Source organism: Mesoplodon mirus (assembly GCF_964341445.2).
Source record: "Mesoplodon mirus genome assembly, chromosome: 4".
In the NCBI taxonomy this organism is placed as follows: Eukaryota; Metazoa; Chordata; class Mammalia; order Artiodactyla; family Ziphiidae; genus Mesoplodon; species Mesoplodon mirus.
Genome location: NC_138979.1, coordinates 47,428,131 through 47,440,542, shown reverse-complemented (window position 1 = coordinate 47,440,542; position 12,412 = coordinate 47,428,131). Strand labels below are relative to the sequence as shown.

General features: G+C 35.4%; 1 protein-coding gene across 10 annotated transcripts in view; it reads left to right on the top strand.

Annotated features, from left to right (window-relative positions):
- The window catches only part of ZNF280D (zinc finger protein 280D), a 121,918-nt gene that overhangs the window by 25,192 nt on the left and 84,314 nt on the right, over positions 1 to 12,412 (top strand). For all 10 annotated transcript variants that reach the window (XM_082616668.1, XM_082616670.1, XM_082616665.1 and 7 more), the window contains 4 exons: positions 698 to 844; positions 3,218 to 3,283; positions 3,384 to 3,523; positions 12,130 to 12,247. In XM_082616668.1, coding sequence (XP_082472794.1) covers positions 709 to 844; positions 3,218 to 3,283; positions 3,384 to 3,523; positions 12,130 to 12,247 — 460 coding nt within the window. In that variant the 5' untranslated portion in view covers positions 698 to 708. The remainder of the gene's footprint in view (positions 1 to 697; positions 845 to 3,217; positions 3,284 to 3,383; positions 3,524 to 12,129; positions 12,248 to 12,412) is intronic.

Here is a 12,412-nt window from a genome sequence, read left to right as displayed (position 1 = left end):
AAAGACAAGAGGTTTTCCTAAAATTTCTGGTGCTAATTGGTTGTCTATTACTGAGGCACTAAAATGCTTCCTAGGAGGTCTGTGCTTGGTCAGAACTTCTAGGATGGTGATATTTACTGTATGTTCTTTGGTCTGTTTCTTCAGGTGGGAAATGTCTAATTTTCCCTGATTGGAATAAGCCTCACTTTGTTCTTTTATTTTAGCCTAGCACCTCATCCCTGCTTTGCTGTGTACCTGGCATTCCTGAATTTGATTCAGTTTTTCAGTTATATCTCCCACCTGTTGCCTCTTATTCTTAGTTTATCTGCCTTTTGTTAGTACATTTTTTTTTTTTTTGGATAATGGTTAGGTGCAGTCTTTTTTTGTAGATATAATCATATTCTAGGCATATGACTGAAACTGACTTTGTTCCCAAATTTTCTGTCCACTGTAAAGAACTACTATCAACCATCATCCATCTGTCTATCTATCTGTCTACGTATCTATCATCTCTTTATCTAAATCTTACTAGTTTATACCTTAGAGAGTGAGCTCTGGGTTTCTCATTGTTGCTACCATGTACTAACTATAAATATCAATTCAGAAATTGCTATTAGGATTATTAAAGTAGATCTTAAATATCATACTATGTATTACAAAAATGTATTTATTTTTCTTTTTTGAAAATAAGGTTTGCTTCTCTCCTTTTGAAAATTAGATAAATCAAAAATGGCAGAACTCTTTATGGAATGTGAAGAAGAAGAGTTGGAACCATGGCAGAAGAAAGTAAAAGAGGTTGATGATGATGATGATGATGAGCCGATCTTTGTTGGAGAGATATCAAGTTCAAAGCCAGCAATTTCAAGTGAGCATTTACTTATAGTGAAGCCCAGTTTTGTAAGATACTGTTTCTAATAGAAAAACTTGTGAACTGTTTTATTGGTATTTAATTAAGCCCTTGTTCCTCTGTAGGGAGTTAGGGATGACAGATTGGGTGGGAGGTCAGTAAGAATTTCAGAGTCAGGGTTTTGATTGGGGACTTAAGGAGGTAAGAGGTTAAAATATCAGATGTGAGAAAAAGAAACGGACTAAGATTAGCTGGTGAAACTGGAGGTCTTTTCATATTAGAAATCATAATTTTTAGTGGAGCCAGGTAAACCTATTTATGTTTTTGTTCATTTTCTTTTTTTTTTTTCCTCTTTTAAACTGAGAAACAGAAGAGTTTAGAATATTTTGCTTAAAATGTCAGAATACACTAAATAAGTTTGGGTTAGTCTCAGATAAGGGTTCTCACATCTAAGCAACTGCCTCATTGCAGTGTCATCTATACATAGCTACAGAATGTATAGGCAGTGAATGATTTCAGTTAGAGTAATTCGATTTGACATTGTTACAATGTTCAAGACAAACAACACTTGTTAAAACGTCCACTCAAAAATTTATAGAAGTACAGAGAAATAATGTACAAATTTCAGGGGAGAAAAAGAAAATAGATCCCTTCCCATTGCATTTACATGTTTATTTGCTTAACTCAGGAGAATTTACCAAAGAACATAACCAGCATACTAGTGTTTTCTTACCAAGTTAGTGCGTAGAAGTGTAATTAAGAGACTACTTTTAAATTTTCTCCTGGCTCTTCCTTCTGTTGCCTCTAAACTTGGAATGGCATTTTTAGTCAGTTTTATTAGAGGAAGAATAGCTTAACCAATTGAATTCTCAGTAGCATTTTTTTTTGTGGCAGATTGATAATAGCTCCTAGAGGTTCTAAGTGGAGTGCCACTTCGATTATAAATTGAACTAGGCATGATGGCATGCTTGTTGATGATAGTGGAACATAATTATATATTCTCTTAATTACTGTTTCTTGCCACTGTGATTATTTTATACTGGAATATTACCATATTGCAAAATTAGTACTCAAGTTCTCTTATTGAAAACATGACAGTTAAGATTTAAATTGAATTTATATTGATTGTAGATGACTGTTAACAGTATTCAACTGGAATAACATATATTAGTTTTAAAATAATTCTGTCAGAAGGGGATTGACCAGGAAGAATTTCTTTTCTGTACTCTTAAGATGCACAATTTAAATGATTTTATTGCTGTTTATGTATAAGCCATAAATTATTTTAACATATGGAGTATGAGCTAAATGTTTATATACAGTTGCCAGAAAGGAAGGTACAAACTTTTGTAGAATACAAACACCAAAAGGACTTTAGCAATAGTTCTTTGATGGTTTGAGTAAGTACTTAATCTTGAATTTCTGAATGAAAATGGGGTCAAGTTGCTTGAGCAGATTTTTCTCCTTTAAGACATCTCTAGTACTTAGGTATAGAGCACTGCATTGCCATTTTCAGAAAACAGTCCTACTTTTATATGGCCCTTTACTTATAGAATTATTTTATGGGAGCTGGTTCCTTTCTACTACGAAGGGAAAAAAGGAAATTTATGTGAGGTCTGGTGTTTGTGCTTTTACCTTTTTCTAACCAACAATTTCAGGCAATCCTTACTCTTCTAAATTTTAGTTTGATTACTGAAAAACCTGTAATTAGGAACTTTAAACTGCAATAAGGAACTTTAAACTGATCCTGAAAGTCATATTACACTCGGACTTCTGGTATAGTGATAAATTTGAAACCCCTTAAGTTGTAAGATATTCTGGTAAACTGTATGTTCATTGCAGTCTGTATTCTCTGAGATAGTTTCCCTTTCAGGACTCAGTAATGGTGTAGATAATCCGGTGAGATCCCTTATAATGATACTTCAGGGCTTATAAGGGTGTGAATTGGATATGGATGTTAGACAGGGTTTGATTTTGAGTAATAGGAACTTGAGTGTATGTATAGCCCTTCCATCACTCAAAGGAAGATATATACTTCAATTATAGTTGTATATGAATATATTTTTAGAAATTTTTTGCCAATTATATGACTATTTCTTTCCCATGCAGAAGGTTTGACTTATATGTAGTCATATTTATCAATCTTTAACTTCTGGCTTTTGGATTTTGAGTTACAGTTAGAAAGATTGTTCTTATTCTATAAGATAATTAAGATGCATAATCTTATTTCTTTAGTAGATAAAGATATATACGTTTAAAATTAACTATTCATAAGTCAGTGTTAACTTGTATTCTTCTAGGAATCTGTTTGTTTTCAGTGTATGATTTCTGTTATCTTAATATATATATCATTCAAACAATGAATTTTAAAATAAATGTAATCTTTTATAGATATTTTGAATAGAGTAAACCCCAGCTCATATTCGAGGGGAATAAAGAATGGTGCGCTCAGCCGAGGTACAGTATTATTGTACTATTTTTGTTTTAAAGTGAAGTATTTTGACATCATTGATTATATAGAAATATATTCAATGTGTTGTGTAATTTTAAAATACAGGTATTACTGCTGCATTCAAGCCTACAAGTCAACACTACACGAACCCAACATCAAATCCAGTGCCTGCCTCGCCAGTAAATTTTCATCCTGAATCTAGATCTTCAGATAGTTCTGTTATTGTTCAGCCTTTGTCTAAACCTGTAAGTGTTTCTGAAACTACACAGTCAGCTCAGGGATACATTGGATATTATTTATCAGTATCAACAATGCCTAGTTAAAATTCTGTACTACCATGGGTAATCATTTAATGGAATCATAATCAGCATCAGAAAATGTCACCTTCTTTATGATAGCTCAACTGGTACCCAAATAATAATTGCAGTAACTACTCAGCCTGTTTTTAAATCAGGTAATATGCTTAAATTAAATAGGTATAGTATTGAAAACTGTGCTATCAAAGCATGGATAAAAGTATAATTAGTAATGAATATTGCATAATGGCAAACTATTTCAGATTGTAAATTGGGCCAAATGTTCTTAGTTCTTAATTGGGAAAATTGCTAAGAGGCTACTGGAGCTTTTTATTCTGAAAACATACTGTCATAGTTTAGTTAGTTTAAATAACTCTTAACAAAAACTAATAGTTAATATATATTGAGTTGTTAATATGTGCAAGGCTTTGTGCTAAATGCTGTACATGAATTAATCTCATTTAATTCTTAAATGTTCCTATGAAGTAGGCACTATTATTTATCTCTGTTTTATAGTTGAGGAAACTGAGGCTCGCAGTGAATTTAAATAATTAAATATTAAATTTAATAATTTAAATAATTCACTCAGGGTCACACAGCTGGCAAATGATAGATCTAGGATTTCAATCCAGACTAATCCATAGTTTATTTGTATTTGTATATACATGCAGGTGTATTGTACGTAAATGTATACTTCTAAAAAAAAATGGAAGCATTGCCTTAGTGTGAAAATTTTCAAAGTGTAGTCTTCAGTCCCCTGGGGTTCCCGTAAGACTCTTTTATAGGTTTTCGGTCAACAGTATTGTCACAGTAACACAAAGACACTATTTGCTTTTTTCACTGTGTTGACATTTGCACTGATGATGCAAAAGCAGTGGTGGGTAAACTGCTGGTTCCTTAGTATGAATAGTAGTTTTTGTATTAGTCACCACCCTGCACTCACAATAAAAATTATTCCAGTCATACTCCGTTCCCTTGATGAAGAATTAAAATGTTACTAACTTTATTAACTCTCTACCCTTGAATACATGTGTCTTTAAAAATATTTTGTGTGATGAAATGGGTGGTGTGCATAAAGTATTACTGTGTCTGAGGTATGATGATTATTATGAGGAAAAGCACTAGTGTGATTAAATTGTGAGCTAAACTACCCAAAAGACCATTTACTTGAAAGGATGACTGACAAACCATGGTTTATACTACTATTAACTTAGTGGATTAAAAACACCTACTTTTAGGGCTTCCCTGGTGGCACAGTGGTTGAAAGTCCGCCTGCCGATGCAGGGGACACGGGTTCATGCCCCAGTCCGGGAAGATCCCACATGCTGCGGAGCGGCTGGGCCCGTGAGCCATGGCCACTGAGCCTGCGCATCCAGAGCCTGTGCTCTGCAACGGGAGAGGCCACAACAGTGAGAGGCCCGCGTACCGCAAAAAACAAACAAATTAAAAAACACCTACTTTTATTATCTCACAGATTTTGTGGGTCAGGAGTCAGGTCATATCTTCATAGTCCCTCAAGGCTTCATTCAAGGTGTGGGCTCTGAGCTTGCAGTCTCATCTGAAGCTCAACTGAGGAAGTATCTGCTTCCAAGTTCTCATGCTTATTGGTACCATTTGGTTCCTTAAGGGTAGTCAGATTGAGAGTCTCAGAATGTTAGTGGCTTTTGGCTGGCTCCTTGCCAGGTGGGTCTTTCCAACATGGCTTCTTACTTCCTCAAAGCACACAAGGAAGAGAGAATCCTTAGCAGGATGGCATTACAGCCTTATGTAATGTAATCACATACAAAAGATCATGTACATTCTGTCACTTTTGCCATATTCTGTCAGAAACAAGTCACATGTCTTACCCACACTCCAAGAGAGGGAATCACACAGGACATGAATACCAGGGTGTGGGGATCATGGAAGCTACTTTAGAGTCTGTCTGCCACACACGAGTTCTTCAGTCTTTGCTGTTTGGTAGACAGTTCCTCAAAATTGAACAAAGTGCACCTGTCACTTCAAGGAAAACAACTGGTGGTATTTCTTGCCACCGATGAAATTTGAGCTATCAAGCAAAGTTAGAATTTTGAACAACTTTTATCTGCTATCGTGATCTTGACAGCTTCCCAGTAGGTAAAGTCTTTTCTGGTGGGTGGCGGTATTAATAAATGTGATTTTTTGATATTGTGTAATTTTTCAACATTTGGAAGATGTGCGTAATTCAAAGAAACCAATATTTTCTAAATAACTAATATATGATGTAATAAAATCATGCATGGGTAAGATTCATTCAAAGTGCAAGATAAGGCTAATAGATTTTAATGTAACAAAGTTCAAAAAACTCAGTGATAAGGAGTCAGATTCCACGTTGCAACAAACTAAGAAAATACCAACTTTTGAGTTTTGGTATTGTATCTAAGAAATATAACCCCATTTATTCTAATTTGCTATTAAAATATTCCCTTTTTCAACTATTAATTTTTATGAAGCCAGATTATATTCTTTAACCGAAACAACATATTTTAACAGAATGAAAGCCAAAGCAGGTATAAGAGTATAGCAGTTTTTGATTAATCTAGACATTAAAGAGATTTGCAGAAATGTAAAACAGTGCCACTATTTTCACTGATTTTTTTGTGTTTGCTAGATAAGCCATTTTTTACAAAATGTTATTTATGTTAATCTGTAATGGATTTATTATTGTTTAAAATGAAATTAATAAATATTTAAAAAATTTCTCTGTTTTAATCTCTAATATGGTAAATATCAGTAGATATAACCTACCTAAATAAAAATTCTTTTGGGTCCTCAGTAATTTTTCAATGTATAAAGGGGTTCTGAAACCAAGGAGTTAGAGTACTCAAACAAAAAGTTACCCAAAATGTGAAGATTCTTTGCTACTGGAATTGAATTAACTCATTGGTTTTTTTTCATGCTTCATAAGCTATTTGGCATTGGCCTTACAGAAATAGTAAATTTCCCCTAAAATATTTGTTCTTTTTACAATAAGTGAAACAACTACCAAAGCACCTATAAATTTTCTTGCAAATATTCAATTTCAAAACCAGAATTGAATCCAGATATTTTTGGTATGACTAATCCATTTTTCCTTCACTTTATATCATATTACTACAAAGTAATCTACATATTTGTTACCACTAAAAATTGATATTTGAGGTATATCTTTCATAGAAGACTTATTAAATTTAATTTTATTTACATGAAAAGAAAAATCTCTGGCTAAATAAACTCTGCCCCCACGTATATTTTGAAGAGGTCATTATCATAAAAAATAAGAGTATCTTTGGGCAAATACCACCCCCACCCCAAATCTTTTCTGTAGTTTTATCATTCTGAAATAATAATATTGATATGAGCCCTGGACTAGTAGTTTAAATAACTTAAGATTGAAGCAAGAGACTTGAATGCTGATTCTGCCTTGTTCTTAACTAAAGCATTGGCAAAACCTCTCTGAGCCTCATTTTCTTCATTTCTAAAATGAGAGATAATTTTACCCAGACTGCTGACTCTCAATCTTGGATCCTAAGATGGTAAGCTACCCAAAATGTAAAGATTCTTTGTTATTAGTGGAATCAAATTAACTTGGTAGGTTTCTCATTAGTATTGTAAGCTGTTTGGCATTTGGGAGGATAGAAAACCGGAAAAAGAAACTTTATTATTATTATTTTTTTTCTTGCGGTACGCGGGCCTCCCACCGCCGCGGCCTCTCCCGCCGCGGAGCACAGGCTCCCGACGCGCAGGCCCAGCGGCCATGGCCCACGGGCCCATCCGCTCCGCGGCACGTGGGATCCCCCCGGACCGGGGCACGAACCCGACTCCCCTGCATCGGCAGGCGGACTCCCAACCACTGCGCCACCAGGGAAGCCCGAAACTTTATTATTTAATTCAGTTTGATAGATAAAAATCTTTCCAACATTGGACCCAGGGAGAAAAAAAATAAAGTGAGGGGTGATATCTTTGGTGTTATAAAAGTTAGAAACTAGGGCTTTTTCTAACTCAAAATGTTTTACTTTTGTGGGCATAGTTTTTAAATCAAAACACCTCAATTGATAGCTCTAGATCTTGGGGAGTTTTTAAAGGGCGAAATTTTGTCAGTTGGTCTGGGTGGATGGTTCTTGGAAGTAATACAGTTTGAAAAGCTCTCCAGGTGATTCTAATGTGCACAGATAAGAATGACATTCTGGAATGAATTGAGGATGCTATGTAAGGAAATTATTTACTGTGAATTTTGGAAGCCACTGCTTTTAATAAATTATAGTTTTTCATTTTATGTCATGTTTTGTGTGTACGTGTATATTTACTTTTTCATGTAACATCTCTATACTTCAGTGTCTCTTTCAAATCTGTTTCAGGTAGTGGGGATATATTGTTATCATTTAAAAAGTCAGTGTGATATAGCTTAAGGGCATAGGCTTTGTAATTAGACCCAACTTCTAATTACAGCTCCATCAATAATAAGTGGGGCTGTATTGGGAACCTTGCATAACCACACCTAACCTTAGTTCACCTACTTATAAAATGGGGTATAAGGTCTTTATTAGTACTGTTGTGACAACTACTTGATTTAATACATGCAGTGAACCATGAAGTGCCAGTATATTTAAAATATGACTGTGGCTTGTTTTTTAGGTGTGAAGGGTGAATAACTTCAAGTTCAGAAGTGACTTGCCCGAGGTTTTGTAGCTAAATAAATGTGTGGATTTTCTGGATCCCAGTCTAGCACCCATTCTCCCCTTACGGTTGTGTTTGATATCTTTCTGAACAGTTTTAGGAGACATTAAAAATTCCATGTTGGATAATTATTTTAACCAGTTACTTTTTTTTTTTAAGTTTTTAAAATTTATTTTTGGCTGCATTGGGTTCTCCCTGCTGCATGCAGACTTTCTCTAGTTGTGGCGAGTGGGGGCTACTCTTCATTGCGGTGCGCAGGCTTCTTGTGGTGGCTTCTCTGGTTATGGAGCATGGGCTCTAGGCACACAGGCTTCAGTGGTTGCAGCACGCGGGCTCAGTAGTTGTGGCTCATGGGCTCTAGAGTGCAGGCTCAGTAGTTGTGGCGCATGGGCTTAGTTGCTTCGCCAACATGTGGGATCTTCCCAGACCAGGGATCGAACCCATGTCCCCTGCATTGGCAGGTGGATTCTCATCCACTGCGCCACTCAGGAAGTCTAGTCTACCAGGTATTGTTGAATAATGTGTGCCTGCTCTCTGAAACTGTGGTGCTTACATTAGCCAGAGTTATTTCCTAGGAAAGTGTTTAACAGTATTAACTTTGTACTTCTGTTAAAGAACTGTTTTAGAAAATGTAGGTGAATGTTATCCATTTTTTAAGTGTAAATATTTGAAGAAAATATCTTGAAGCAAGATTGTGCTTGGTTACAATTAAGTTATATGGCATCACAGATTTTTTTTTTTTTTTGAATGTTGCACGTTAAGGCTCAAATGCAAATATCTGCCTGTTAGGCTTCAAATTCTTTGAGTGGCTTGGATTACTTCGATACCCGTTTCCATAACAACTTCTTTTTTTTTAAACAGCAACAATCATTTATTTAGTCACAGATCTGCAATGTGTGCAGCGTGTGGTGAGGAAGGCTTATGTCTTTTTTAAATTAAGAAAAAATTTTTTATTGAGGTGTAGTTGACATACAGCATATTTGTTTCAGATGTACAGCATAATGATTCAATATTTGTATATATTGTGAAATGATCACCACAGTAAGTCTAGTTAAAGTCAGTCACCATACGTCATTACAGAATTTTTTTCTTGTGATGAGAAATTTTAAGATCTCTCTTAGTAACTTTCACATATGCAGTACAGCATTACTAACTTTAGTCACCATGCTGAACTTCACATCCCCATGATTTATTTATTTTATAACTGGAAGCTTATACACTTTGACTCCCTTCACCCATATTTTGTTTCTATAACTTCCTATGGACAAACTCATGTCAATAGAAAAGTTAGTAGTAAACCAAAATTCTTAAAACTTATTTGTCCCTTAATTTATAAGCATAAAATAAGCAAAACCTTCCTGTTTGTATTTTGAAATAATATGTATTTTGTTGGGAAAGTTTAGAAAGAAGTGTACATACTGTATTTTGATTTTTTTCCCCCTTCAAACAATATAGATTATATCAGTCAGAACCAAACTATATACACAGATGCGTATTTCTCTTTTTTCACTGAACATTCTACTAGGAATGTGTCACTGGATATTTCTCAAAAACATATTAGTGGTTGCATGGTAATCTTTTAATTTATTTAACCATTTTTCTATTGTTGGACATAAAGATTTTAATTTTTTGCTGTTAAAAATAATTCTCCAATAAACATTTTCACTTCCTTACTATAAATTTTTAAAGTGGAATCGTTGGGTGAAAGGATGTGAACTAATATAAAGCCTGTGATAGCTGCTGCCAAAATTTTCATGTGGAAAAGTTATACCTAAATATAGCTTCTGTTTTGCCAGTAGTATATGTTATCATTATTTTTTAATTGATTAATTTTATTTCAAACTAATTTTAGACTTATAGGAAGTATAATACAATATCCCTAATGCTAACATTTTACTTATCAAAACTAAATTGCAGACCTTATTTGAATTTTACCAGTTCGTCCATTAATGTCATTTTTCGTTCCCAGCATCCTATTTAGGATCACACCTTAACAGTTTGTTATTTCTTCTTACTCTCCTCATATTTTTCTACAGTTACTTACTCTTTGTCTATTATGACCTTGATACTTTCAAGAGAAGTGGCAATTATTTTGTGTTATGTAATTGCCATTGTCTTTATTTGCATTTCTTTGACTAGTAAGTTGGGAAAAAAGTTTTTTTTTTTTGCTTTTGAAGTGCCTCAGTTTATGCCCTTTGCCCATTTTTCTCTTAAAGTGACTTTTTCCCTTTTGATCTTTAAGTCTTGTTAAATCTTAGAGCTTTTGCTTGTTATATATTATGACTCGTAGAATGGTCCAAAATCACTCTAATGAGAGCTCACTCTGTACAATGATGGTCTTTTATAAACAGAATTGGGATCTATTTTTGTGTGTGTGTATCAGTATATTTAATATATAATAGTTCTAGAATACATATATATCCCTAAATTATATTGACCACATTTTATGATTATTTATATTAATATATGTGTGTGCTAACATATAAATTTATACTATCTTATATTTGACTACATTATGATTCATTTCATACTTTTCACTCTTGATATCTTCCTGTTAACTGGGACCACACTTTCTCCTGATGGAAGGGCTGAAACTTTCCTTGAGCTCCAAGCTCTTCAGGAATGGAACAGGTGTCCCAGATCATTCCTATAAACAGCTTCCATTCTAAACCCTGTGTGCCTAGCTTTCTTGTTTGTTCACCCTGCTGACCTGGCAGTTTTGTATTTGACCTAAGAGGTGGGAGATTGCCTGGCCCAGCATGGCTTTCCGTAGGGTGCTGGGAGGAGGGGGGACCCATTAGTTTTCTTTCTTAGACTTGGCTTATAAATTTTGCCAGTAAAGACGATCCCAAAACTCATATCATGTGATATGTTCATCCTTAACCCTGATGCACCATACTGCAGATTAATTCCCAGTATGTTTGCCCTGATATTTTTATCTGTGGGTTTTTTGTTTGCTTGTTTGTTTGTTTGTTTGTTTTGCGGTATGCGGGCCTCTCACCGTTGTGGCCTCTCCCACTGCGGACCACAGGCTCCGGACGTGCAGGCTCAGCGGCCATGGCCCACAGGCTCAGCCGTTCTGGGGCATGTGGGATCCTCCCGGACCGGGGCACGAACCCGCGTCCCCTGCATCGGCAGGCGGACTCCCAACCACTGCGCCACCAGAAAAGCCCCATCTGTGGGGTTTATAGAGGTATAGAAGCTTCTAAAATTGTACATATGTCAGAATATTTACATATATTTTTCCTTGCTTTTACCCAAAGATTTTGGTAAGTTCTATTATTTGCTCTTTGATAGGAATCCTGCATTTTTACTGACTCTCTGAAGTGTATCAATCTTACTGATTTAAAATGGGTTTGTATGTTTCTTTTACCTTGAAAAAAAAATCAGGCTAGAATTTTTCCCCCATTTTAATTGACTAGTCAGGAACAAGCCAGCTCTAAGTAATAGGTTGCTTTCAGTTTTAGTAGATGATAATTTTGGCATAATAGTAGTAATTGCCTTTGTGTTTTATAACTTACTAGTAATGGAGTCATCAAAGGTTATCCTTATAATATTGGCATACAGTTAAATTTACCTTTATAAAAGCTTATGAGGGCTTCCCTGGTGGCGCAGTGGTTGAGAGTCTGCCTGCCGATGCAGGGGACACGGGTTCGTGCCCCGGTCCGGGAGGATCCCGCATGCCGCGGAGCGGCTGGGCCCGTGAGCCATGGCTGCTGGGCCTGTGTATCCGGAGCCTGTGGTCCGCAGTGGGAGAGGCCGCGGCAGTGAGGGGCCCGCGTACCGCAAAAAAAAAAAAAAAAAAAAAAAAGCTTATGAAACAAAATAATTATAATTATGTTGAATATATGTAATGTTCTTCCTTTGAAATATTTTAACAGGGTTATGTAACGAAGTCATCACGAGTTGTTTCTAATAATTCTTCAGAGTTACTGTTTGACTTGACCCAGGATACAGGATTACCACTTTACCAAGGAGGACCAACACTTTCTATAGCAGGTTGGTTTCAGCACTTTTTCAAAAAATTAGAAAAAGAAACTTGATGAATATGCATATGGAATTGACTTTCTGTTTTGAAGTCCATGCCTTCAAGTTAAGTTTTTCACATGTTGTAAGGTGTAATGGCGCTAATAGTTCTCGAATGCCTTTTTTGATGGTTTTAAA